The following is a 27,836-nucleotide window of genomic DNA, read 5'->3' as shown; positions in this document are numbered from 1 at the left end:
GCTCTGTCTCTCCGTGAACTTGAACGGAGGCAGAGGCGAAGGCGGAACGTATGTATTTGTGTATTTTGTATGTATTTATGTATTTTGTCGGCAAAATTACCCCGAGTGAGCTTTGCATCTCCCTAGGGGGGGACGGAGACAGGACCGGAGGCTGCTCATTGCGTTTTTCTTGTATGTCCCGAGCCTCGGGGTGGCCCTGCTGGGGTCTGTTTTCTGAGCATCCCCCGGCAGGCAGTGGCTGCTGGTTCTCCCCAGGGAGGCAGGGGTGCAGAGGGGCGCCTGTCCTTGTCGGAGTCGGCAGAGGCTGGACAGCAAGATTCGGCTCCCACGCCCTGACCCGGTGTCCGGGATCCCGGGGCTGCCCAGAGAGCCGGACACACTGGGAACTCCACTGTACTTCTCTGACGGGCGGCATCCGATGCCACCACCTCTTCCTGTCCTGGAAAGGCCTGCTTCAGTTTAGGGAGCTACTGGGCTGTCCTGGGTTGGGACGCCTCAGGTTGGGACGCCTCGGCTGGGACCCACAGATGGGGCCTTTTTGTTTTTCCTCCAAATTGCCTGGGCTATCGGGTTAGGGAAGCGAGGGCTGGTGGGGAGGGAGAGAGGAGGGGAAAGCTGGCGGCGCTTCTGTCTGCAGCAGCCCCTTCATGCTCCTTGCAAGTGCTGGAGGTGGGGCAAGGGGAGGTTGCCCCTCACTGCCCCCCCCACCACATTCCCTTGGCTTGCGTCTCAGAAGCCCCTTGGAGAAGGTGTCCCAGTGGGCCGCCAGAGCCCCGGGGGTCTGTGAGGAGCAGCAGCTGGGTTGATCCGAGAGCACATGTGTCCGTGTCCCACGGACACTCGCGATCACAGCCGCTTGGCGGGCGGCTGGGCTGGGGGGCTGCTCCTGGCAGCCCCGTCCTCCCCAGGAGGAGCCCCGTGGCCCTCATCCGCGGCTGTGCTCTCCCAAGTCTGGGCGGGAGCACTTCCAGACTCCTCTGGAGGAACGCTTGGTGTGGGGGTCAGGGGACCCCTCTTTGCAGCGGGGGAAGGAGCCCTGTGGGGTGTGGCCGGTGGCCTGCGGCATATCCGGCGGGAAGTGAAGGGCAGCTTGGATTACGCAGGAGGCCAGACCCCATCCTTTCCCTCCGATCTGTCTAATCGGGCAGAAGTGGATATTCTGGGCACCGGTGGGTCGGCCTGAGTCTCTGGCCAGGTCCGGTGAGGCCTGGTTCTAAGGAGTGAGTACGGGGCCAGTTCCGGGGGTCGGCCTGTAAGGGCTCCCCATGCCTGGAGGCTGGGACTGAATGTTGCCGAACAGACGCTCTTGCAAGGGCCGGGTCTCCCGCAGACACGTCCGGCTTCCGCTCCCGCCCGGCTCAGACCGGGGGTGAGACCAGCCCCCCAGCTCACAGTCAGGGCCCAGGCAGTGGGGACAGCGAGGCCTTCAGACCGTCAGGGCCTTTATCCGTGAGAGGCCCGTGATCCTCACACCCGCCGACGGGCAGGCCAGTTCATAGGGGGCACGAGTGCATGAATCTGGCTGTGCCTACCCGCCCCCCCATCGGGCCTCAAAGTCTTGTTTTCACACTGTTTCTCCCGATCTCTCCTTGCCGTGCCTGTCCTAATCACCGTGTTGACCTGCCGCCCGCACAATTACCGGAAGTGGGACGCTCTTGGAGAACGTGGTTGGGGAGGAGCCGCCTGCCATCATGGATGTGAGAAGGGGATGGAGAACAGGCTGGGCTAATTTAGGGAGCCGTGAACCGGGCGCGCACCTGTCGGCTGCCGAGGCCCCTTCCTTCCGCGGGGCTTCTCTTCTCTTGCGGCTGGAGCCCCTTGGCGATGTGAGTCCCTCCCAGAGGGCGACCGTCTCGGCCCGAGGGAGCCAGGAGGGTTTGGAGGGCAGGAGCGCCCGAGGCACCCCATCCCGTAGGGTGAGTCCCGCATCCCAGCGGCTGCGGGAGCCAGAAGAGGGCGAGGCCGAGTCTGCGTGCTCCACTCACTCGCCCGGATTTATCTGAATCGCTCAGGGCCTTGGATGACCCTCCAGGGGTGGCCCCCGAGTCGGAGAAGCACACGAACCAATGAACAAGCCGGGGTTCTGGACGAGCTGGGCCGGCGGCAGCCCAGGAGGCTGTGCTGGGCCGTTCCGAGGCTGCACTGGGCTCCGGATCCACGCCCGGGCAAGGGACGGCGGCAGGCCTCGCGGTGGCTGCCCGCTGTCTCTGCAGCCCCGGGCTCGAGCGGAGGGAGGCGTGTGACGCCGCACATCGGAAAACATGGGTCCCGTGTCTCGTCCGTGGGCCGGCTCCGTGGCCCCGACTCTGTCAGCCGCCGGGTCCCTGCGACGGGCCCGCGGTGACCCCGCCTCTCGGGTTTACGGGGAGCTCCGCGTTCGCTGCCCGCTCTGCTCCTTTCGCGCAGGTGGTGCCGCGTGGGAGCATCTTTTGGTGTCTGGTGCGGCGCAGGAGGCCCCGTTTGTACGAACCTCGGCGGTGGGTGGGAGGGACCGTGCTTTCCGGGCTCCGGGCGAACGGAGGTTCGACCTTCCTCTTACACTTTATACCTTCTTAACGACGTTACTTATGCAGAACCTTCTCACGTCAGTTCTGCGTTCAGAAGACCAGAGCATCCGCCTTTTCAAAGCCAGAGGGACCCCCACCCCATTCCCATTCCCGGACCTCGTCCCGCCCGAGGGCCTGGAGATCTGAATTCAGGGGGATCCTTTCTCTCTTGGCTCTGAGCCTCCAAGGTGCAGAGGCACGGGGCCCCAGGACGTGGACGGCCACGGGCACGGATTTCCGGCGGGTCTGCCCTGTGCTCCCCCCAGAGCTGGACAGGGGCCCTGAGTGTCTGTGGCCTCAGCAGGCTCCCAGGCTGGGAGGAGGAGTGGGCCGAGGAGCACGCGGCCCTGACCCGGGGCAGGACTCACCACCCGGGTGCCGTTCACGGAGCATCCCGTCCCAGCGTCGACTCTGGGGAATCAGGAGGGCTTCGTGGAAGAGGTGGCATGGAAGCCAAGCCTTGATGGTCACAGAGCATTTCAGAGTCATGCGAGGGGCCCCGGGGCTCCTGGCCAACCGAAGCGCGTGCGTGAGGGGGCGTGGTGCGGCTCCCGCCGGCCTGCGGACACCGTGCCTGGGACGTGGCCTTCTGCAAGGGACCGGGAGACGGAGCGTCAGGCTGGGGAGCTTGGGCCTGGCCGCCGGGTCCTCGGGAGCCCTGCAAACGGCAGTTACTGGTTCCGTGTTAGGAAGGTCACTTTCTTAGGCCTAGCCTTTTGGAGGGGGCGGGGTGTCCAACGACAGGCCCTGAGCAGGGCAGAGGCAAGGCTGCAGGGCAGGGAGAAAGCAGAGGGAGCTAATTCAGAGCCCCGAGCCCCACTGGAGGCTCCCGGCGCAGCCTCCTGGAGGTCGTGAGGCTGAGGACCCCCCGGGCCCCCGTCGTGGAAGCTGGAGCTCAGGGCTGCGGGGACCCCCCTGCCCATTTCCTGCGGGGCGAGCAGTGTGCTGGGCCCCGTGCCTCTGTCTGCAAGCTTCTTGCCGCGCTAGGAGCGTGTGGCCCTGAGCCCTGAGGGTCCCTGTCCTCAGGCCGTGGTCACAGGGCTGAGATGCTTCTGGGGGCACCTGGAGTCTTTTTCCCCTCACCTGTCACTGCCTGTCCTTTGTGGGGTCAGGGGTGAGGGAGGCAGAGTCACTTGACCAAACCTCAGTGGCCTGTGGTCGGGCCTGGACCCTTCAGAGCTCTTTCTCCAGGCCCCAGGGGCTGCCGGCTCTCCTCTCCCTGCCGCCCCCCCACCTGCTCCGTCCCTGGGAGCCCCCTCCCACCCCCGCCTCGCCGAGCAGCAGGCGCCATCTGCCCGACGACCCCCACCTGCAGGCTCGGCACCTGCTGCCCCCGGACCTGGACGGCAGGCAACGCAGTATCGGGAGAGGACGCGGGTTTCCTAAGCCCCCACCCGCGAGGGGGTCCTGCTTCCTCCTGAGACCCCAGAAGACCCCGGGCCCTTCTCTCTCTCCTTCCTGGGAGGGGACGCGGGATCCCCCGTTCCCCCAGCCCCTGCCCTTCTCTGGGGCGCTGAGCACCCCCCCCCCCGGCCGACAAGTCCCCAGCCTCAGGCAGCAGCGTGTCCCCTCGTTCTCCTCTCCCTGGAGCACGTTGTTTGATGACAAGACAGGAGGTGCCCCGTGGGGGAGAGCAGCTTGGGGGAGAATGGCCCAGACTCCCAGCGGACGGGGCACCCCAGCAGGCTGGAGCTCGCCCACAGGGCGGCATTGGGGTCGCCGGGCTGGGGGCATGTGGCAGCCCAGTGCTCTGACCGCAGGCCGTACGCCTCGCCCCGCTGGGCGCCAGGGGCCGTGGTTCTGGAGCCGGGGAAAGCAGGGCACCTGCGTGGGAGGGGTGCGTGGAGTAACGGAGACGGGGCAGGGCAGGGGGTGGCCGCGGCCCAGCCTGGCTCCTCGGCGCCGGGAGTGCTTCGGGGAGGGGCACAACAGGGAGGCGGTTGCTAACAGCCCAGGGGCGGCTCCGAGCAAGGATGGGTTGCCAGGCCCACCCCAGGGAGCGGGGGCTCCGAGGTAGGTGAGGGGTCCCCGGAGACTGATTTCACCCGTGGCTCAGCTGCCGGGGACCCCTCCTCGGCGTTCATGACGGCGAGCACCAAGCTTTGTAGGGAGCAGTTTTCCCTGTGGTCGGATCCCATGCCCTTGCTGTTGGTCCCATGTCGCAGATGAGGAGCCTGAGGCTCCATTCTGAGCCACGCCTTGCCCCACTGGGGTTTGCGGTGCCGCGGGCACCGCCTGTGGGCTCTGGCCCGCGCGGACAGGCCATGGGTGGATGACCCCTAGGCATTGGCAGCTTGTGCCATGGGGCTGACCCTGGCTGGGCTGGGAGCTTGCGTGCAGCTGCCCCCTCCCCTGGCCACCCCCAGGCCTCGGGGTGCCTGCCAGTAGGTGAGGTGTGCTCGGTGCCCGCCGCAAGGAGAGGTAGGGGTGACCGGGGTGGGGTGTGAGGTTGGCCGCAAGGGTGGCAGTCTGCTTTAGAGGACGCTGAGAATGACCGGCCCTGACTCCACGCCCAGGCCCCCTCCCCAGACCAGGAGGCCCCTCTGGGAAGGGGTGACTCCAGAGGGCACTGTGGGGTCCGTGATCACTGGGATCCTGACCGATGGGCCCTGATGGTGCCCTGCCCACCGTACGTGTTACCCCACATTTTGGGCTGGGTCCCCCAGCTCTGGGTTGGTGTACCCTGAGGGCTCGGGGCTCCAAGACCCCATAGGAGGGGTGGCTTTCTGATATCAGGGAAGTCTTCTTGGAGGAGGTGACTCCTGGGCTCAGACGTGGAGGATACATAGGAATTCACTGAGCTAAGAGGGCGGGAGAGACAGAAGAGGCCCCAGGATGGCGTGCGCTGGTGGCTCCCTGGCGCGTCGGGCGTGCGTGCTTGCACACGCGTGTGGCGGGAAGCCGAAGGGAAGGGCTGGGCGGTGGAGAAGCCCGGGGGTGGGGGCCTCATGCGTCCCACTGAGGAGCTCGAGTGCACCCCCAAAGCCACGGGGAGCTTTTGAGAGGGGTTTTGAGCTGGGGAGCACGGTGATCAGCTTCGTGTGTTCAGAGGGTCGCCCTGGCGGCCTTGTGGAGGGCGGATTGGAGGTCCAGAGCTGGAGGCCGGGGGATCAGGCAGGATTTCTTGGGATTTTCTCTGTAGCGTTACAAATCTGACGAGGCTGGCTGGGGCGGGCCTGGTACGCGCCAGCTTAACGAGAAAGTGAGAGCTCAAGACCGACGTGAATGGCTTCCCGGCTCAGAGTTTAAATCCAGCTCTGGCTGCGGACGGAGGGCCTGCCCCCGCGATCCCAGACCCAGCCCTCTCCGGGGCCTCGGGACCGGGGGGCTCTGCGAGTTAAGCTGGAAAGGGCCGTGCTGGCCGGGGAGGCGGGGCCGCTCTGGATCTCTGCCCTGGGAATGCCAGGCCACGGGGGCCCAAACATTGCCTTTCTGCTCACACCAGGCCGGCTGTGCCCTGCGCACAGAGCAGCCATTGAGGGGCTGTGGGCCTGGCGGGGGTCCCGGGCCATGTTAGTCACGCTCCTGGGAGCTTTTCTTCCCAGGACAAGACTGTCCTTGTGCCGAGGGCCACCCTCACGCAGCGGCCTGGCTCCCGGCAGCTGCAGAGCCCCTGCCAGCCCCTAGCAGCCCACTTCAGAAGCACCGCCAACGGGAGCCAAAGCCCAGCGGGAGAGCTGAGGGCAGCCCTGGGAGGCTGCGCTGAGCGCCTCCTGCTTTCCCACTAGGGGCCCCAGTCTCCATGAGCAGGTGCGCGGCCCCTCACCCTCTTCCGGGCTAGAGCCCACCAGCCTCTGCGAAGCAGTTCCCAGAACACAACTTGCAGGACCAAGGCACCCTGGGGAGGGCGTTGGCAGACTTTGTGCATGCATGGAGCGCCTGCTGCATACGCATGGCCTGGGCTGGGTACACTTGTGCACGCTGGCGTCCATTGCTGGCTGGGCCAGTTACTAGTTTAGAGTTCGGGCCCTGAAACAGACCGTTCCAAACCTTGGCTCCTCTGTTTGCCGGCTGAACGACGTGGGAAAGTTCTTTTGCCTCCTTTTGCCTCATCTGTGAAATGGGGCTGTCCCACCGTCTCCCTTTCTGGGCTGCCCTGAGGGTCGAACGAGATGCTGGGTCAGTGTTCAGCTCCGGGCCTGGCCCGAGAGGATTCTGTGCGGAGCCGCCTCTGTCCCTGGATGCCCGGGGCTGCTCAAGGGGAGGGGGCGTCATTCCTGCTTTACAGATAGGGAAGCTGAGGCCTGAGGGACTGCCCAGGGGCACAGCCAGCTGGTCACGGAGCTGGGACTTGAACCCCGCTCTCTGGGGCTCCTGCAGCACAGGCGTCCCCTTTGGGAAACGGAGGCCCGAGCAGGGCGGGGGCGGCTCCTGACCCCGGCGCGGCGACACCGTGCCCCTGCCCTTGCGTCTAAGTGTGGCCCCTCTGCTCTTCCAGATTCCCGGCCTGGCACGGGCGTTGGCGGAGCCCGGTGACGGCAGAGTTGGTGACCCGGGGGCAGGAGCCACAGCCGCGGGGCCCCGTGGCCGGAGACGCGTGATGGTGCTCTTGGGGCACCTGCCGGAAACGGGCCGGGAGGACCGGGAGCCCCGAGGAGCAGAGGCCGGCCCCAGGATGCGGAGATGAGGCCTCTGGGGGCCCTGGCCTCCCTCCCGCCCGGGCGCTAGGAGCCGTGCCCGGGCCCCAGCCGGGAGCCCCGCCGCCCGGGGGCATGGCCAGACCCTTCTTCCGACTGCAGACGCTGCTGCGGCGCACGCAGGCCGTGCTCTTCCTCCTCACGGCCGCCTACCTGATGACCGGCAGCCTGCTGCTGCTGCAGCGCGCCCGCGTGGCCCTCCCGCCGGGGCCCCGAGCGCCCGGCCCCCTGCAGGCCTTGCCCGTGGCCGCCGTGGCGCTGGGCGTGGGCCTGCTGGACAGCAGGGCGCTGCAGGCCCCCCGCGTCAGCCCGGAGCTGCTGCTTGGCGTGGACGTGCTGCAGAGGCCCCCGGCCCGGCCCCGGCCCGGCCCCCGCGGGCTCCGGAGCCGGAACTCGGAGCTGCGGCAGCTGAGACGCCGCTGGTTCCAGCACTTCATGGGGGAGCCCCAGGGGCCGCCTGTTCCGGGCCCCGAGGCCCCCAGGCCCGCGGCCAGCAGCCGAGGTAGGTGCCTAGCTCTGGGCCCCCTGGCGTGTTGGGGGGCTGCTCCTGGGAGCCCTGCCTGGGGCCGGGGGTGGCTTTCCCCTTCTCAGGCCCCACCTGTGGCCTCCAGACCGCTGAGTTCTGCCCACTCACTGGCTGGGCAGGTCCCAGAGCCCGGCCTCTGGGTTCGGGTGAACATCCGCTTGCGTCCTGACTTAGCAGTGACCTTGGACCCCTGACCTAACGTCCGCAGGTCCCTGGGGCGTAGAGACAGACATACCCAGCCCAGGGCTCATGTGGGGATGGCTTGGGACAGCAGGGAGGGCCCAGGGCAGCAGCCTGTCCCACATACATGTCCTCAGCCTCCCCCGATCACGGGCTGGGGGCCGTGTCTGCACAGCACTGTCTGCGGGTGATTCTGGGGCTCGCGCAGGCAGGGACCCCTGGGCCCGGGGGCCTGGTGTGCTTCCCGGCACCAGTCACTGGTGGCTACTCTTTTATTGTTAAACAGCTCATCATATGGCATTTGTAGTGCGCCTATAAATGACACGTTGATGGAAGTACCCTGATTGTGACGTCCCGATCCTACGGGGAAACACTGGGGAATGTGGGGATGTTCTGTCAGTTGCCAGGGTCACTCTCCTGGTTTCAGTTCCCCAGAAGCTGTGGTCTGTTTGGGGTGTGACCCCAGGACACGGCAGGGAGCAAGGAGGGGGCTGGGGAAGAGCAAGCGGCAGGGGTAGGACCGGGAGGCATCTCGGAGTACAGCCTGGAGGTGGCGGGTCAGGAGGAGGGCCGGGCCTGGGAGCCTGGCTTCACTGCCAGGAGAGTGAGATGATCCAGGGAAGAGGGAGGAGCCCCTGAGGCCCTCACGTCGGGGGAGATGCCTGACGGTCAGTGAAGCCCAGAGGACGGTGTCCTTCTGTCTCCACAGAAGGAGGTTTCTCCTGAGGTCACGTAGGTCAGAGCCCTCGCTGCGGGGTTCCTCAGCAAGCCTTCCACCTAAGAATGAGGGGGACACGAGGAATGGATTCTGCAGCTCACTTTGCACAGGCTGCCTTCTGTAAACGTGCCCCAGTGGCCCAGGAAGCCGGGTCTCTATGCAGACTGTACCATCGTGACGCGTTTAGACTAAAGTGTGAATGACTGACAGAGTCAACACAGAATGCTTGAGCAGCAGCCAGGGAAGGAGCACAGGTTTTGGAAAACAGACCCGGGTTTCTCTCTTGGTATTGCCGGTCGCTGGCTCTGTGGCCTTGGGCAGATTGGCCAAAGGTCAATTCTTTATTTCTCTCTGCGCACCCTCCTCGGGGGTCCATGCACGAGTCTCCCTTTCTCCGTGCACTTGAAGAGCTCAGTCTGGGGGTGGACGATCGCCGCACAGCAGCACCAAGGCCCAGGTGAAGGTCTTTATGACCCGGCCATCGGCAGGGGAGGGATGGCGTGACCCAGTCTGAACCCCGGGGGCACCCCTTGTCTCCACGTCATCTCCCCCAGGCGAAGCGGTGGACGGGATGTTGCAGCCGCTAAAGAGATCAGGACCACGGGATCGTGGGGCAGCAGTTCTGGGGAGATCAGGATGCTGACCGCCATGAACCCCTGGGGCACCCTCCCCGCCTCCGGGCTGGTCGCGCTCGTCACGGGGCCCAGCGGCCCACGCGGGCCAGCTGCTGGGGCTGCAGACAAAGAGGGCGGCTCTTTGCGGCCGGGCAGCCCGCCACGCTCCTGGAAGGGGCTCCTGCGCGGCGCGGAAGCGGCAGGAGGCCATCAATCACCGAGCATTTCATTATACCTTGGACAACATCCATAATGGAATAAAATGTCAGTAAGTTTACTAGGGGAGAAATAGTAACTTCCCCTCGCCAGTTTGTTTTTTATTGATAGTGATTTCCAAAGACATTCCAATATCTCCAAAGCCGTCGTTAGCAGCCGCACGGCGCGTCCATGTTGACGCGCAAATGAACAGATGCGGAGTCACAGACAATAACGCGTCGCCTCCGTTTTCGCCGAAAGCAATAAATCCGCCTTAGAATGTGTCCCAGTGTGTCCCCCGGACGTCCTCTCTCCGCCGCACACCCTCGCCTCCGTCAGAGCTGGAAGAGCCGGTCGGTGATTTTCCAGCACGAAGGGCTCACGGCTCTGCCGGACACGGCGGGCGTGCGGGTCCCAGGCCTTCTGCGCGCCCCGTGGCGTGGCCGGCGGAGAGCCCGGCCCGGCGGCTCCGAGGGCTTCCTCCTCTCCCGCCCGTGGCTCAGGTCTCCCGCTGCTGTTTTCCAGTCCGGCGTCCGGCTGCCCGAGCACGGTGAGGGCACCGGAGGCACCCGGTGGGCGTCCGGCACGGGCCCCACCCGCTGATTCAGGTCTCAGGGACGAAGGACTGGAGAGTCCACGTCCTGATCGTTGTTGGCGTTAACACAGCCGCCCCTCGGCAGCACCGCAGGCCTGGCCTCGCGCCCGCCGCCGCCGCGTGTTACCTCCCTCTCTCGACCCTCCCCGAGCCCGCGGGGCCGTCTGTCCCCACTTACAGGTGGGGAAGCCGAGGCCCGGCGGGGAGGGGGTGGCACGGGCCCAGAGTCACGCCCCCGCCCCCCCAGCTTGCATTCCACGCATGCCGTGGGCCCCTCGACACGTTTTTGGCTCATTTCCCATCAAAACGACCCCTGAGCTTGCGTTTTGGAGCTTAATTAAAAGTTGTAATAGAATTTCTTCTTTGCTGTGCGACACACCGGAAATTTCTCAAAGGTTAGTTTTCCTCCACCAAGCACCCGGTCGAGGGTAACCCGTTATCCTTCTGCGGGGAGAGGGGTCTCAGGGGTCCTCACCTGTCTGTGACCCCGGGGGTGCTGGTGTCCTGAGTGAGAGCCGGTACCTGTGGCCGTGGCTGGCTGCCGGGCGTCCTGGGGCCAAGGGGACACGGAGCTCATGGCCCTGCGGGCAGACAGTGAGGATGGTGACCTTTACTCCCCACTGCCCCCGGGTTCTGCCTCGGCGACCTCGGCTCGGTGGCGGAATCCCGTCTCCGGGCACATGCTCGCCTCCCGCTGCCGCGCATCTTATTCCGGGCCCGGGAGCTGCGTGCGGGGGCCGGCAGGCCCGCCCCGCCTTGTGTCCGAGCTCCCGCTCCCCTGCCCCATCCTCGCGGAGCCTCAGCCTGGTTCTGGGGGCCCCGGCCTACCGTGGCACGGGGTGCTGACCATGTGCAGGGCGCAGCGGGACCCCGTGGACACAGGGCACGCGGGTGTAAGAGCGTTTTAACAGCAGCAGTTACTGAGAAGGGCTTGGGCATCGGCGAGCGTTTCAGATACAGAATGTCTGAATCTGGAGAAAGGAGAGGCCGTGGCAGGCTGGTGGTCCGTGGCGGGCTGGCGTGGTCGGGGACGCCCGGCGAGGACAGGCGGGAAGCAGACGGTGGGCATGATCGGGGAACAGGCACAGGTCCGTGCCAGGGGCAAGAGAAAGGGGCTTGGGCGGGGTGGGGCGGGTGGTGGGCCTTAAATCCGTTGGACAGTTAGGGAAACTGAGGCACAGAACGTTGTCGTGACGTAGCCAAGGTCAGAGGCAGAGTTAGGTGTGGTGCTCACAGACGGGACGATCGCTCCCGGATTTGTCCCCGGGAATGAAGGTGGGGGACACGCTTCTCCAAACCCCCCAGCAGGCGGCCCTGGGCTCCTGCCCTGGGCCGGGATCCTGGCAGGAACACAGCGAGTATCGTCTGCCCTCGTGGCACCGGGACCGGGGGGTCAGGGTGCCACTCCGCCGGCTGTGGGGATGTCCTGGGCTTGTCCCCCGCAGAGGCACTGTGTGCTGCCTGGATACCCTGTCTGCGTCCTGGCACAGCCGCCGGCGTGGGACCGGCAGAGCTCCTGTGCCACGTGGCGGCGCGTGCCCGCGGCCCGGTGCGGTGGCTCTGTGCTCGTGCTCTCCGGCTTCCCTGCACATGTCTGGGAGTCCCCTCTGTGTCGGTGACGGGGAAGGCACTTACCTGTCACGCGGGGTCAACACGTGACCGTTTGGCGGGTCCCGTCCCCCAGCGTCCCCTTCTGCACGGGCGAGGGCTCAGCAGTCCCCCGGCACTGTCGAGTCCCACGTGGACGGTCCCTTACCGCCTGACACGCTGCGTCCACGCCTCCAGCGACGGCGGCTCCCCTCCCCCGACCTGGGACCGCAGATTTTTCTTGAGATCCTGTTCCCGTTTGCAAGATGCTCCTTATTCTAGTGAAGGTCAGACTCTCCGTAACTTTCCATAACCGATCTCCTCCCTCTGGATCATAGGTGACAGGACTCGCCCCATCTGCACCTTCGTGGGGGTGGGGGGATGGGCGGGGATGGAGACAAGGGTCCCGGGAGGTGAGGTGGGGCTGGAGGAGGACGGGGCTGGTGTTCAGGCCACTGCCGGCTCCTGGCAGGTGTGTGGGGGACAGCAGGCGTCCGGCGCAGGCATCCGGGAGCGCCGGGGGCAGTTGCGGCCTCACCGGGTACCCTGGGTCCTCCGAGGGTGGGCGTGCGACAGGACTGTCCAGTCCCCGGCCTGAGCCTCCGCTGTGTTCCCATCCTCAGGCACGTACGTCGGCTGCTTCAGCGACAGCGGCCGGGACAGAACCCTGAAGGGCGCCGTGTTCTTCGACTTGAGAAAGATGACCGTCTCCCACTGCCAGGACGCGTGCGCCGAGCGGTGAGAGCCCCGGGCCGCGGAGTCTGCCTCCGGATGAGGGCGCGTGTGGCTGCGGGGGCCGTCCTGCTCTGAGCGGAGCCGGACGGATCAGCAACCCCCGGGGCACAGAGGATGCGATGCGGGCTCACGACTGTGCCCGGGGAGCTGGCCGCCATGTTAGCGGGTGGTTTCCCTCCCCTGGGCCTCAGTTTACTTGTGTGTTCAGACTCCAGTAGAAGGCTCAGCTCCAATGCCACCTCTTCCGGGAAGCCCTCCGGTTTGCTCATGATCCATTACAGAGCTACTGAGTCTGGAACAGATAGGATGGGTCCCGGCTCAGCCTTGCAGCGTAGACCGAGTGGAAAGTGACAGCAACTCAGTCCCCTTCTACCTCCCCAGCAGTGCGGGGAATAGACTCGCAGGTAGACAGGGACCGTCGGGCCCCATGGCCAGCCGGTGGCCACAAACGGGGATGAGGAGCGCAGGGGTTTTCAGTCCTCGGAGCCGGGGGCGTGAACGCGCTGGCCTGTCTCCAGAGCTGGCGTCCGTGTGGCCTGCGCTGGGGCCCGTCTGCCGTCTTTCCTCCCCCGCGCTGGGGCCGCGCCTGGTCTGCGCAGGTGGGGAGTGGCCCTGGGCCGCGGCCTGGCGGCTGGCGCTTCAGACTTGGGCTGGCCCAGCGAGGCCCAACTCCAGCCCGGGGCTGAGATCGTCCCCGGCGGGAGTGCTGGTGTCCCAGGAGCTGACAGGTGCCCCGAATTCGGGCTCCCGTCCTCTGGCCCCGAGAGCCCGTTTACAGCCCGCCACGGCCTCAGGCCCACTGTTCCCGGGGTGGGGCCTTGGGACAGAGCTCTCGGTCGGGCACGAGTGGGGCTGATCAAACTAGTTTATCCCAAAGGACGGCCTGCTCCCCGCCAGCCGGGGGCCTCTAAGTCTGGCTGAAGACCGGCCCCTACGGGCAGCTGTGGTCCGACCGCCGTGGCCCTGGCCTCCTGGCCTGACCCCGACCTCGGTCACCACTGCCATGGGCAGCGACTCAGCCGGCCGCTCTCCCTGCAGGTCCTACGCGTACGCGGGCTTGGAGGCCGGGGCCGAGTGCTACTGCGGGAACCGACTCCCGGTGACCAGCGTCGGGCCCGAGGCGTGTAACCACGAGTGCAAAGGGGAGAAAGGCTCCGTGTGCGGGGGCGTGGGCCGGCTGTCCGTCTACCGCGTGGAGGAGCTGCCGCCCGGCTCCAGGAAGCGTGAGTGCGCCCGCCTCTCCCTGTGCTCCGTCTCCCACCCGCAGCCCTGCGTCCCCAACACGGGCAAGAGCCGGCGGCCTCCCTTCCCTGCCGGCCTCACTGGAGGGGCTCGTGTGGTGGGCGCGGGGGCGGCCGAGGGCCGCGTGGGCTCGTGGCCTATGGGACAGACACGCTCATCTGGGGGTCTCGCACGTGCTGCCTGGCCCCAGAGGCCCTGGGCTGTCCCCGGGCGCGAGGGGACCCCATGCCCTGGATGGCAGCCCCTCCCCGTGATGGTGGCACAGAGACGGAGGCAGCCGGTGCCACTGGGACCACCAGCCCATGGCAAGTCACACCGCTCCTCACGTGTCTGTCCCTGCCGGGCACTCGCTGGGCCCACTGGCACCGGGACCGCAGAGCGCTGGCCCACCTGTCGGGCTCCCAGACTGCAGGCCCGGTCCTGCTCTACGGTCGTGCATGGAGACGCCACCCCGGGTGCTGGCTGGTGACGGGGTCTCCGCGCTATTGAGGTGGGCGGGCAAAGCGGGCACTACAGCGAGGCCGCCGCCTAAGCGGCCCTGACGAGTTGGCCGGAGTGCAAGCTGTCAGAGCCGGAACGTTCCAGAAGGCCCAGCGGCGTGGACCCTGCTCGGGGCTGCACACTCCACCTGGGCTGGAGGACAGCTTGTGGGCTCGGGGAGCCTCCCTGCGGCTGGCGGGAGTTCTGGTCTGACCCCGCGGCACAGCGAAGGGCCGTGGTGGCATTTCACGTTTCTGGATCTAATTTTCTCCTCATACCTGCATGGCAGGGACGTAGAATTTTCCAGATATCAGCCTCTTGGGTGGCCTAGTGCAGACCTGTGGAAGGAAGGAGGGATGGGGTGAGGACAGACACCATCCCCCAGGAACTGGCGGGAGAAGGAGGGACAGAGAGGGGACAGAAACCACCCTGTGGAGCTGGGGGGAGAAGTGGCCTGAGGTCAGCAGCTGCAGCCACGTGGTCCCTTGTCGGTGACCGTGGTGGCGAGGTTCGGGTGCCCGGGGTCACAGGAGCTTGGACCGCCACACGCCGTCCAGAGCGGTCTGCTCTCTGGCTTGAAACCCGCCCACTGACTCTATTTGCCACTTTCCAGACCCCGAAGCCACCGTTTCCCCCTGACAGGCACCAACAGCCAGGGGCACCGTGTCTCACCAGAGACCTGTTCTGTCCCCACAGGGAGGACTGTCATGTACCGTGGGTGCTTCCGACTGCCGGAGAACGGCACCCACACTTTCCCGGACTCCCTGGCGCAGGCCAACGCGACGGTAGACGTGTGCTCGGGGTTTTGTTCCCAGAAGGTGAGGCCAGCTGTGACACGTGCGTGTGTGTGGTGGGCTGCATGGGGCAGGAGCCCGGGCCGGGCGCAGGTTTGGGATGGCCGTGTGGTCTGTGCGTGCGCGGGCACCCCAGGCTGGCCGGGGCGTTGTCCGCTGGGCCGCGAGGCTGGAAGGATCGTGCCTTCTCCGACGGCGGGTGTCCAACTGACTGGGTTTGTTAGTGGGACGTGCTGGCTCGGGCTCGGGGAGAGTGGACAGCTCATCGGTTGTGCTTGTGGACAGGGCCGGGCGCTGAACCCGGTGTCAGGGCTGTGGTCACACGTGTGCCTTTGGCTCAGCTGGGGCTCGGAGACGATTCTGCAGACGGCGGGCAGGGCGCCGAGGCCTCTGTCCCAGCCTCGGGCAGGACCTCCAGGTGGGACACAGTGGTCAAGGCCAGGTGGGGCTGGTAAGCGATGGCACCCCCAGAGTGCTGAGGTCTGGGGTGCGGTCCAGTGGCCCCACATGGAGGCCCCGGGGCGTGGCAGTAGGCTGAGGTCAGGGCTGCCCCCCTGTGCTGGGGACTGTGACCAGAGACCACGTAACGGGACGGGGCTAGGACGGGAACGTCTGGGTGATGGTGGCACATGTGTCCTTGTCCATCCGGCGGCGGTCACACCCCTTGCTACGTGGTAAGTCACTCCGCCCTCCTAACGGTATGTCTGGCGGGTGCTGAGACGTGCTGTGATTGTAGCTGAGGAAACGGAGGCAGAGAAGGTCACGCATGCTGCCCAAGGTCACCCATCCCCTACGTGGGGGAGCTGGGATTTGGACCCAGGCAGGCCCCCTGGTTCTGACCCGGCTGGTGGCTCGGAGCTGCAGGAAGTGGGCTTCTGGGGCCACGGGGAGCCTGCCCTCCCTGGTGCCTCTTGAGACGCGCCCATCAGGGCCGAGACAGCCTTTCCTGCACTTTCCAGCCCGAGCCGCAGCCTTTGGAGTGGGTCTCTGTGGCTCCAGCATTTTGGGGTGTCCGGGGTGTCCTTGGGGCATCCGGCTGGGGCCCGCGTTCCCATGCCGCCCACGTGGGAGCAGAGCTGCGGGTGGAGGGCCGTGCGCACCTGCTACTCGCAGCCCTCCCAGGGCTTCCGCACACCTGCCGGAGGTCCGCAGCCCCGGGAGCACCCACTGCCAGCCCCAGTCCGAGGAGCTCGACTGCACCAGACCTGGCCGCCTCCATCTGCAAACCTGGAGGTGCCCCACATGCCGGGTGACCCGCTTTACTCTCCTGGTGCTCTGAGGGGGACACGCTGCCCCCCGCATGCTGCCCGAGCCAGCGGGGGTCGTGGCCGTGGGAGGAGGCGCCCGTGCCATCTGGATGGCGCCATGGTTCCTGCTGAGCAGTGTCGGGGAGGGGACTGGCAGCCCCTGTTCCTCGTCCGGCCGGTCTCGGTCGGGCTCAGGGACCGCTCTGTCCTGGCACGGGCGGCCCTTTCCCCATCTTGGGCTCTGCCGCGCGGACGTCCTGTTGCTTACACGCCCCCTCCCCCGCCGGGGGGCACTTCCGTGGTTTTCAGTGTTCCGCTTTCGCGAGCGAGGCCGTGGCGACGTCACGGACCCCCACGCAGAGCTAAGACTGGGGTCGAGCTGGGCTTCTCGAGGGCCGGTCTGGGCCGAGTGCCGTTGGGGGCCTGTTTGTGGCACCAGAGGGGACGTCTCCACCGTGGTTTGTGGGTTGGTCGCGATGGTTCAGGAACGCCACGATGTGGCCGGACAGAAGGACACGCGGGGCACCGTCAGCGCCATGACCATCTGACCACCGGCGCGGGGCTCGGCCAATGTCATGTGTGTCTGAGCACAGAGAAACCATCTGGTCTGATATTCTGTGGCCGTAGGGACAGACCTGCCCTGTGTCCGTGCCTGGACCTGGGATGGCAGACGTGGGGCCGGCGAGGGGCTCCAGCACCGTGGGCACACGGGCTGCCGGCCCCTGACGCTTCCCCAGGGATCCCGCGTGCGGCCGGGGGTCCCCTCTCCCTGCAGCGGCTCCTGGTCTGTCGGAGGGCGAGAAGGAAGGGAGACGGTGTGAGCTCTTCCTGCAGGTGACTGATGGCTCGGGCGGGTCTTCTCGGGCTTCCCGTGGCGCTGACCCGGCTCGTTCCCTGCACCACAGCTGTTCTGCCGGACCCACCTGGATCCCGGCAGGTGCAGGCTGTCCCGGGGTGGGGGAGGGGCGCTGCCTCTGCAGCTGGCCAGCGGCAGGGCAGTGAGCGTCTGCGTTTTGTGAATTAAGCCCCTGGACGTCGGGAGGTTTTTCCTTTTGCTAAAATGCTCGCCGGTCCTGTCGGCCGGTGATGACCTGGCACAGCCTTGGGGTTTTCTCACGATTTTGGCCGTAAACCCGTCAACGTTGCACCATGTGTGTCTTCAGAGAAAATTTATTGTTCTGGGGGCGGGTGTCTCTAAAGGTAACACATAACTATTTTAGAAAATTTGGAAAACGTGAAATTAAGTTAGAACTCACCAGTGACGGTACCGCATCAGAGGACACCACCAATGGCATTTCACGTCTTTAGGTCCTCCGTTCGAAGGGCATGTTGGTGGGATTCGAATCTTTAACATTGAGTCTTTTGGGGCACGTGGGTGGCTCAGCCGGTCGAGCGTCCGACTCTTAGCTCAGCTCAGCTCATGGTCTCAGGGTCGTGAGATCGAGTCCCGCCTCGGGCTCCGTGCTGGGCGCGGAGGCTGCTTAAAGAAAAAAAAGGAGTCTCTCCTTCCGTTTTCCTTTGTTCCACATGTCCCTCATGGCATAAGCCCCCCCCCCCCCGCCCACTCTGGGCTCTTTCTTCGCGGTTACAAGCCACGCTGCCGCGAACATTCCCGAAGGTCAACCTTTCAGCGGCTTGTAATGCTCTCCTCGCGTCATCACACGTGGAGTCACTGGTGTGAGGGACTCGCGTGTCTCCTGCGTCACTCGTGAGACTTCAGGTGCGTTTCCAGAAGCGAGTCACGTGGCCTCATTCCGAAGACGGTGGAAGGTGACTTCAGAGTCCGTGACCTGGGTGCGTGTCTCTGTGCAGACACATCCTTGCCTTGTGGTCCTGGCCAGTCTCGTGGCCCTGAGCCGTGGCATTCTCACTGATTCTCACGGATGCTGTTTGAAGCCGTGGGCTCCCGTGGCAGGGGGGAGCGTGAGCTGGTCCCGGCTCCGGGGCTGCCTCCCCGACCACGCAGGTCCTACTTTGCAGCCCGACGGCAGGGGCGTCGTGTCAGCAGGAGACACGCGCTCGGTGATGGGCTCGGCGGACGGGCTCTGGTTGACCCTGACGCCCGCCCTCCACGCCTATCCCAGCAGCCACCCCCCCCGCCCAGGCACTTTCTCTCCTTCTGGGTGTGCATGTCCAGAGCGGCCTCGGAGCGAAGGGAGGCAGGAGATCGGTGAAGGCAAGCTCCGCGCTGGTTTTCAGATTTCGCCAAAACCCCCCATTTTTGTGAGTGTGTCCACGGAGTTGAGTGTGGTCTTGGGCAGCCCCCGGCTGCTTTTGCCCCCGATCGGTCTCACGGTCTGAAGTCTGGGCTGCTCGGCACCTGCCTCCTCTCCTCAGTTTGCCCTCCTGAAGCCCGAAGTTCTGATCTCTGACGTTTTTGTGATTCTCTATAATCCTGGGGACTGACCGCAAGAAAGGCGCTCAAGGAGGACAGAGACGGACGGGCCTGCTGGACGTCCACTCCCTGACCTGTGGCCATGACCGTGCCTTTGCAGGGGGGACTCCCGGGATGGGAGGGCCCAGCCGCTGCCGTCATGACCCGGCATCAGACTGAATCACTGTGCATGCGGCAGCCACCAGGCCCAGGCTCTGGACGCAGTTCCGGGTGGAGACCTGTCCCCTCACCCCGTCCCCCTGTGCCTCTCCGATGGAAACGGTCTCACATCTGTGTCCCCCTCCCGCCTCCCGTTCTCCAACCGTTGAGAAGACAGTGGGGGTTGGGGGGGAGCAGGGAAGCTGGCAGAGAAAGTTTCATCAATATTTAATTTTTATGGAAATCATGTCCTAGAAATCCCCGAGGGGCTGGAAATTGTCCTGTGTTTTCAGAATCCAGTTCTGTTCTGTTGTAAATAAAACCACATTACTGTCCGCCCTCCTCGCTCTCCGCATGCGCCCGGAACCTGACGGTTTCATCCACTCGAGGAAGCAGAGGGGCTCGGGTCACTGTGGGTGCGATGCCCACCAGGGGTGGCCGCTGGTAGAGGGACACTTCCTTCCGGGACCCGGTCCCGCCGGCGGTCTTCAGGACCCGGCCGATGGAGCCCAGACGCGTGGGGCGAACGGACGCCCCATGGTGCGTCTGCACGTGGATCACAGCTGTGGGTTCCTCTGCGGGGAGCCAGCGTGGGCACGTGGATTTCTGAGGGAAGGGAAGTCTGCGCCGAGGGATCCTGTTCCCAGGACGTTCTAGGGTAGCTGGACGACCATGGAGCACAAGTCGGAGCCGCGGCTGACGGCGGGAGGAAACGGGACCCAGTGATTCCCACGGGCTGAACCCGAGGGCTCAGCAAAGGGTTGGGGTCTCCTGGGGGTGCGAAGGGTGTGGTGGTGTGACCCGGGGTGGCTAGTGAAGGCCTCTCAGGGAAAGGGGCTTGAATAAGGGGGAGGTCTGGGGGGAGGACGTTCCAGGCAGAGAGAACAGCGGGTGCAAAGGTCCTGAGGTCTGCGTGTGCCAGTGGTGCATGGCCAAGGACCGTAAGGACCCCAGCGTAGAAGGTCACCACAACTGCCCGAACAAAGTGCCACGGACAGGGGGCTCGCACTTCTCGGGGCTCTGGAAACCAGAAGCCCAAGGTGGGGTGTCGTTGGGCTGGTTACTTCTCAGGCCTCGTGGGCTCACAGACGGGCGTCCTGTGCTTGTGTGTTCATATGTTGTCTGTGAGTCTGTGTCCGAATCTCTTTTTATGGCCACACCCGTCGGATTGGCTCGCACCTGCCATGGCCCCATTTTAACTGAATTACTTCCTTAGACACCCCGTCTCCAAATACAGCCGCATTCTGAGGTGGGGGTCGGACGTAGGCCGCGTGGTGCAGGGAGATGGCTGGGGGCTCCGCCGGTGAGACTTCACGGCCCGGTCCAGGCCCCAGCCCTACGTGCCAGTGCGGGTCCCGAAGCGGAGCCCGAGGGTGCGGCCGGTGGGGGGCTGGGCTGCTGTGGTCATGGGCGGGTCTGACAGGTGCAGTGGGGGTGGGGCTTCCGACCTTCAGGGCTTGGGGACCTTGGGGAGGAGCCTACGGGCAGAGCGTCAAACCCTCAGGTCCCCCAAGCATGAGGGGGGCAGTGGAGTCCTGACAGACGAGAAGGGGCTCGCAGACAGGGAAACTGAGGCTCGGACGTGTCGGGTCGTTGTCGGGATCTGACGGGCTGTACGCTTGCTGCTCCCTCCCTGGTCCCTACGCCCAGGAAGCCCAGACACCCTGAGCTACTGCCTCCCCCGTCCTCCATCCTCCAAAAATCCCTGTCTCGAGCCTTGTGCGGAAAAAAGCGTGGGGACCAGGGCTCTGGTCCCAGGGGAGAAGACAAGCTGGGGAGGGGGCCGGAGGGAGGCCAGGCCCTCCCCCTCTCCCAAGCCAGCAGCCGAAGGACTTGTCTGTTTTATAGAGACTAACGTTCTGGATGGGGCCCCCGGGCTGTGTTAGGGCTTTTCCTGCATGGGGGGCCTCGGTGCTGTAGCAGCAACGGGCGTGGGTGGTGGGGGTGCATGGGGGGTGCACAGGGGTGTGTGTGGGGGGTGCGTGGGGGTACGTGATGGAGATACGCAGGGGTGCATGGTGGGGGTGCGCAGGGGTGCATGGTGGGGGCGCAGGGGTACGTGGTGGGGGCGCAGGGGTGCGTGGTAGGGGCGCAGGGGTGCGTGATGGGGGTGTGCAGTGTCAGAACAGCGCAGGGTCTAGGCTTCTGTCCCCACGCGGCAGCTCAGCTTGCAGAGGGACTGGGCCAGGACCCTGGGAGCTCCCGGCAGGGGTGCAGCAGCCCGTGGGCGTCCGGGAGGAGGAGGGAGGCGGGGAGAGGCTGTGGTGGGAGTGCAGGGCACTGGGGGGCACACGCCTGAGCACAGGACCCCCCCCCCCCCGCAGGCTCTGCATCACCCCCACCCCATGGCTGGGACGGGCGACTTTCTGGGCGCGGAGATCCTCACTTTGCCACGCTCGGAAAACGCTATTGATTTTTCTTTTCTTTATTTATTTACGAGATTTTCGCTGTGAGCAAAACATAAAAAGGTCTTTGTGGCGCTGCCTCAGCCTCCCGCCTCCCGCACTGCCACCTCCCTCCCTGCATTTCCATTTGCAAGAGGCAGGGGCAGGCCGGGATGACGGGGCTGGGTACCCAGGAGCACCCGTGTGCCGTGCCCCGTGCTGGGCCACCCTCGTCAGGGACGTGTGAGCCCCTGATTGCCCGTGTTTGGTGGTGAAGCACAGAGAGGCTCGGTACCTTGCCCAAGGTCGCCCAGCACCCAGCGGTCTCCTCTGTGGGGGCGGAGCCGTCAGGGACTTCGGGAATGTCCCGGCCTGCACCCCCTGCCCCCGCAGCTGGGTTGGGCTGGTCTCCTCCCCAGGGAGCCCCAGGGGAACGCCAGGGGTCTCTTCGGGCTCACGGCAGGTGGGCCCACAACGCAGTATGTGCGCTCACCTCCCCCATCCTGACCCTTGCACGCACTGGCTCCGGCAGACGCCCCTGCCCTGGGAGCCCGGTCCTCCCTGCACTCCCGCCAGCCCCCAATGTTAGCCCCAGGCCTGGCTCACTCTGACTGTTGTTGGGTCTCTGGCCCACTCTGAGCTGCTGGGAGCAGAAGTCACATCCCGTGCACCGTGCCTCCCCTGAGCCAGCGCCCATGGGGAGGATGGGCACCGTCCGTCGTGATGCGAGCCGGGAGGCCCGGCCCCGGCAAGCACCCCACATGCTTCTCCCCCCTCGCTCCCCGGCAGGAGTTCCCCCTGGCCATCCTGCGGGGCTGGGAGTGCTACTGTGCTTACCCCACGCCTCAGTTCAGCCTCCGGGACGCCGTGGACAGTGCGCTGTGTGGCCAGGAGCCCAGGGCACAGAGGCTGGCGGAGTACTGCGCGGTCTACCAGACGCCCGTGCAGGGTGAGTTCGGCGCCTGGGGCATGAGGCGTGCGGGGCCCTCCCGCATGTCTGCTGCATGTGTCTTCTGGGCATTTGGAGAGACCAGTGCGGCCGCGTGCGTCCTGGGGTCGGGGGGGAGCCACCACCGTCCCTGGAGACCAGACACGGGACGCACCTGGACTTTCCCCGAGTCTGGGGATGGAGGTGCTTTGAGGAACGGCAGGAGAGCCGTGAGGCGGGGCCCCACCACCGTCCGGAAGAACCTGGAATGTTCTGTGCTGTGTGGGGAGCCAGGGCTCGCTGCCCGGGCCTTGGGAGGCCTCGTCATCCACGGAGCTCTCTCTGGGCACGGGCCTAGGTGGCCAACCCCTCCCCCCGGGCCTGCCTCCATTTCCCCATCGGTGAAGCAGGAGACTGGGGGCGGTGGGTCCGGGTGGGGCGGTCGGTGGTCAGCCTCTGGCCTTGCAGACACTCGCTGCACGGACCGGCGGTTCCTGCCCACCAAGGCCAAGGTGTTCGTGGCTCTGTCGAGCTTCCCCGGAGCCGGGAACACGTGGGCGCGGCACCTCATCGAGCACGCCACCGGCTTCTACACGGGGAGCTACTACTTCGACGGGACCCTGTACAACAAGGGTGAGTGAGGGCCGCGGGGCCTGGGAACCAGCATTGCAAACACGCTCCCAGCCGTGCGGCCGGCCCGGGACTCGGGGCATCCATCCCGGCGGCTTGTGCGCCCACGCTGCGACCACTTTCCGAATTTCCCTTCGTTGTCAGAACCCGCAGTAATTCTCTGAGACGTCACCGGCTCCTTTATCTGATGTTCTGTGAGGCAGAAGGAGCCCCTCAAAACGCCGTGTTTTTGAAGATGGTGCAAAGCCCCCCGGAGCTGTGTGGCCCCTAGTCTCCCCCTGCAGAAGCGAGAGGCCTCCCTGTGCTGAGTAGGACCGAGAACCCGGCCAAGCGAGGGGCTGTCGGTCTGCTGTCAGGTGTCACCCCCGTGCGTCCAGGTTCCTGACCGGACTGCGGTTTAGGAAGAGAAGCCCAGGCGTACGGCGTCCTGAGCTTGGCGGGGGCTCTGGTCTGGCAGGAGAAGCCAGGGAAGCTGGTGGCTCAGCCTTAAGCCCTGAGTGCCACCGGCCCCCCCAGCGGGGTCCTGTCCCGGGGTCCTGCCTGCTGTGGCCTGGGAGTCCTGCAGCACGGGCTCCTGGCCACCTGCTCGTCTAGAGGACCATAGCCGTCTGCACAGCTGCCGGTCTGGGTCTGCAAGTGGCCCGGGGGCCCAGTGGCTGGAGTGGCCACGTGTGATGGCCCCGGAGGTTCCCCCTGTGAGGCTTATGGGACTGGCGAGGGGTGGCCGCTGGCCTCTGCACCGACCCCCCCAGTGACACACATGGGTACCCGGTCTGTCCTGGGCTACTGCGGCCCATGGGACACACAGAGTGGCCACTGTGGGGACAGCCCGCCGCACACAGAAGTCACCGCAGGTCTTGGGGTGCTGGGGACCCAATCCCGATCCCGATCCCGTTTACAGCCCGTGGTCTGGCTCCTCCTTTCCTCGTCCCCGGTGCTGGGCAGTGGGAGCCCCGGCGAAGGCTGGCGGTTGTTGGGCCCGGGGCAGAGACCCGTTTGAACTGTGTTGGGTTCCAGGAGGCAAACCCGACTCAGAGGAGCCTTGTTTCCGGGCATCAAAGAACCCGGCCCTGCCTGCTGCACCTTTGCGTGCCACCTCCCGCCCCTGCTTGTCGCTGTCACTGTCCCTAAGAGCCCAGGAGACACGCATGCTTGTTTATGGAGCACGGGTCCCCGCCTGGCGGACCCCGGATCTGTCGGGACGTGGCCGGAGTCTAGGTTCTGGGACACCCCTCTGGGGCTCCTTCTGTGACATCCTGCTGCCCCCCCGACCGGCCCCTGACTCCTAGTTCCTGGGAGGCCCTGTGCTCCGTGGGACCGCACGTGGAGCCCCTCCACCCCCAGCATAAAGGCCACCGCTGAATGAGCCCATAGCGTCTTGCTGACCCATGTGTGACTCTGCTACGGGTGGGGAGGGCTGGGACCCCACCACAGGACCCCGGGGTCCGCCGCCGGGCGGGGGCTGGAAGCCCGGCCTCACGGGGACACCTGCACCAGGTGCCCAGAGCCCCGTTCTGCCCTGCGATCCTGGCAGGTGTCCTGCCCACTCTGAGCCACGCCTGCGGCCACGACTCCCTCATGGGTTGTCGGCGACGCTCTCGGGAAATCGCCGTGCAGACGCCCACACGCACGCGCCTGCAGGATGTAGAGGGGCGTCAGGCCCCTGCCCCCAGACTTGTGGGGTCTCCTGGAGGTGCGCTCAGCTCTGCCTGCTGCCACGGCGGGGTCCATCACCGTGCTCAGGGCCCCCGTCTCCCCGCAGGGTTCAAGGGCGAGAAGGACCACTGGCGCAGCCGGCGCACCATCTGCGTGAAGACCCACGAGAGCGGTCGCAGGGAGATCGAGATGTTCGACTCGGCCATCCTGCTGATCCGGAACCCGTACCGGTCCCTGGTGGCCGAGTTCAACCGCAAGTGTGCCGGGCACCTGGGCTACGCGGCCGACCGAAACTGGAAGAGCAAAGGTGGGCAGAAGAGGGGGGGGTGGGGGGGGCAGCTCTTCTCCTGTGCAGACACCCGTCCCCGGCCCTGCCCGGGCTCAGCCGCTGCCCCCCGCACTGTGGCCGGGACACGGGTCCGGGTGTCGAGTGTCGGGACACTGAGCGGTCAGAGGGCAGCAGGTGTGAGGCCGTCGGGCAGGCAGGCCCGTCCCCGCAGACCCTGCTCCGGCAGACGCCCCCATCACCTCCAGCCTACCCTGTTCCTGGCTGGCGCCCCAGGTGCAGGAGGCTGAGCTCTGGTCCCTCCTCGGCTCCCAGGGGCCTCAGCTGACCCACCGGAGACACCAGGGCGGTCCCTGTCTGAGGGTGGTCATGAGGACCAGGGAAAGCGAAGGGTCCCCATGCCATCTGAGGTGGCAGGATGGTCACAAGCTATGTTTGTTGACATTGACACCGTCCCCCACCAAGACAAAAGCCCCAGCACATCTTAATTTGCCGGGACAGAGCTCTCACGGATAGATCCTCCCCGAATGTTGCCGGCTGCCCAGCGGCATCACAGGGCGGACTGGCCACCCCCATGGGACGTGGTCAGCATCAGGCAGGGACCTCGCTCCCTTAGCTCCACAGGAGGGCCTGGGCGGGCGCTCCGGCCTGCACCCGTCCTCGTGGTGCCCCTGCTCGTCCCCATCACCCAGGGCAAGGTGAGCGTGGATGAGGGTCACCCCGTCTCCCCCGGGACCAACACTGCTGTGCCGCGTGCGCCCCGTGGCTCTCCCTGCCCCGGCGTGGGCCCCGCGGTCAGGGCCCTCACTGTCCACGAGAGAGGGAACCAGCTCCCTACGCACACGCGGCATCTGTCCTCATGTGGGGCTGCACGGCCACCGACGCAGACGTGGCCCGGTGACCCAGGCTGGCCCCGAGGTGCCATTCTTACTGCCCGTGGGCCATCAGGAGGGCCTGGTCCGAGGGGCCGCCCGCCCTGGTCGGCCTCCTCCCCGGCTCCCCGCCCGCAGCGCCCGGGAGGCGGGGCCGACCTGCGCGTCTCTCCCCGCAGAGTGGCCGGACTTCGTGCGCAGCTACGCGGCCTGGTGGTCCTCGCACGTGCTGGACTGGCTGCGCTTCGGCAAGCGGCTGCTGGTGGTGCACTACGAGGAGCTGCGGCACAGCCTGCTGCCCACGCTGCGGGAGATGGTGGCCTTCCTCAACGTGTCCGTGAGCGAGGAGCGGCTGCTGTGCGTGGAGAACAACAAGGAGGGCAGCTTCCGACGGCGCGGCCGGCGCCCACACGACCCCGAGCCCTTCACCCCCGAGATGCGGGCGCTGATCGACGGCTACATCCGGACGGTGGACAAGGCGCTGCGCGACCACGGCGGGGCCGGGCTGCCCGGCGAGTACGTGCCCAGATGACCGCCCGGCTGCTCCGCCCGCGCCGCCCAGACGCTGCTCCGCGGGCCCGGCTGCCGGAGCCACCGCGGGTCCCCCGCGCTCACAGACCTGTCCCACGCGCCCGCTGCACGCTTGCAGGGACCCCCTCGGGCTTGGCACGCTGGACCGCGTGCGCGCTGGGCTCCCGGTGCGGCTCTCCTGCTTCCCGCTGCGGGCTTGCTGGCCGGGGTCCTTGCCCCCTGGCGTGGGGCTGGGCGGGCGTCAGCGCTGTGGACAGCGAGTACCGCGGTGTGGACGTGAGCTCACGGAGGCTTCTGGACCCTGTGACCCTAAACGGCACATCTGACGCCCTGTGAACACCTTTGGTATGGCCACCAGACCCCCGGGGTCACAGCCCTGCATCTCCCTTCTCCGCAGACCAGCTGGCAGCGCAGAGTGGAGCCTCCCCCCATCCCCACGCTGCACACTGACCTCAGGACCTGCCACGGCTCAGTGCACCCCCCACGACCCCATCCAACATCAGCACTCCATGAAGGAGCCCCCTTGCCTGGCTTTTTCCTCCCATGTCCTAGAGGCAGGGTGTGGGGCGAGGGGGCATGGGGCAGGGAAGGGTTGGCCTCCAGGGGGAGCTTGGGGTGCACATGGGGGGACCCAGGAGGGATGGGTCTTGGTGTCACTTGGACCGGTGGCCCCACCCACTTGGCCATGTCCCCCACCCACACAACCCTCGGGGGAGGGGCCGTGGCCAAACCCTCTGAGTTCACACACACCCCCATCCGCCGCTGCCGGGTCCCTGGGCCTCGTCGCCTCACCCTCTGTCTCTGTGGGAGCATGCCCTCTTTTCCACTCGTTCACCCCGGAGGGAGGGTCCTCACGGGCGCAGTGGGCTGCTGTGTGCTAGCTGGCCGGCGGCTGGGGGGAGCGGTAGGAAAGCCGCCCACCCCAGCTCACGGCCTCAGGGGGCAGAGGAGGGTGGTCACAGAGGGGAAGAAACCCAGTAGCAGAGGACTGTGCATGCCATGCGGGCTCAGGGTCACCGTGCGGGCTGGTCTGGAGGGGTCTGTAGGAATAACCCCCCAGAGGCGAGGGAAGGACCTCGAGGCAGAGAGAACAGTGTATGCAAAGGCTCGGGGGCTTGGAGAACAGGGGGATGGGCTGTGGAGGATGGGCTGTGGGGCGTGTGTGTCTGAGTTTCTGCAGCCGGGGCGGAGTGGGTAGGTGAGGACAGAGGTGGGGCCGGAGAAGGGGATCGTCCTCAGCCACCTGGTGCTCAGCCTGGAGGGACAGAGCTCCCTTCAGGGGTACCTTGGGTTCAGAATGAGGCCGTGCTACCGGGTCTCCAGTGCGGGGTGGGGGGTTGGAACCCTGCCAGGTGGACGGTGGTGGGTGGGCCCCTCGACAGCTTCTCCTGGCTTGGGGTGACGGCGGCAGGACCCCTTGGTCTGCCCTCCTGCAGCCTGAGCCAAGCTGCACCAGGGGAAGAAAACGGGGTGAGAGATTTGGGGAAACCAGCGTTGGAACATCCTGACCCCGCACTCCCCCCGGCCCCGGGAAGCTGAGAGCTACCGTGGTAAGAGCAGGTGGGGTGGAGGGCCCGGCGGGCTGCCCGGGGGCTGGTGCTCCTGGGTGTCTGATGAGCAAGGACATGCAAAGGCCCTGTGGCTGGTTCTTCCTGTGGGAGAGCCTGGAGGCACGGGAAGGGCTCTGGCTGTCCGTTTGTGCACGTGAGGCCTCCCGGAGCGCTCAGCTTCTCCATCCAGCAGCCAGGGCGCAGAAGCCAGTGTGAATCTGGGGGAGAATTGTGACGAAACCCCACTGCTGCCGATGCCAGCTTTAACGGCGAGGCCATGAAATCACACAACCTGCGTTAAGACATGTAATTTCCATGGTTTTCATCTCCCGTTGTGGATCCATTTGGAAACACCAAAATATATAATTTT

The 27,836-nt window shown here is 66.2% G+C and overlaps 1 protein-coding gene across 1 annotated transcript; it reads left to right on the top strand.

Moving 5' to 3' along the window:
• On the top strand, positions 1-27,836 carry WSCD1 (WSC domain containing 1). Its single transcript, XM_080826776.1, has 9 exons — positions 1-48; positions 6,985-7,685; positions 12,222-12,336; positions 13,372-13,556; positions 14,752-14,873; positions 21,803-21,962; positions 22,410-22,574; positions 24,334-24,534; positions 25,565-27,836. Exons 2-9 carry the CDS (start codon positions 7,259-7,261, stop codon positions 25,915-25,917), a joined length of 1,728 nt encoding a protein of 575 aa, XP_080682902.1. The 5' UTR covers positions 1-48; positions 6,985-7,258; the 3' UTR covers positions 25,918-27,836.

The sequence above is a fragment of the Martes martes genome, assembly GCF_963455335.1.
Source record: "Martes martes genome assembly, chromosome: 16".
Classification (NCBI taxonomy): Eukaryota; Metazoa; Chordata; class Mammalia; order Carnivora; family Mustelidae; genus Martes; species Martes martes.
The sequence above is the reverse complement of the archived record's forward strand: the minus strand, read 5'-3'. Positions and strand labels throughout refer to the sequence as shown.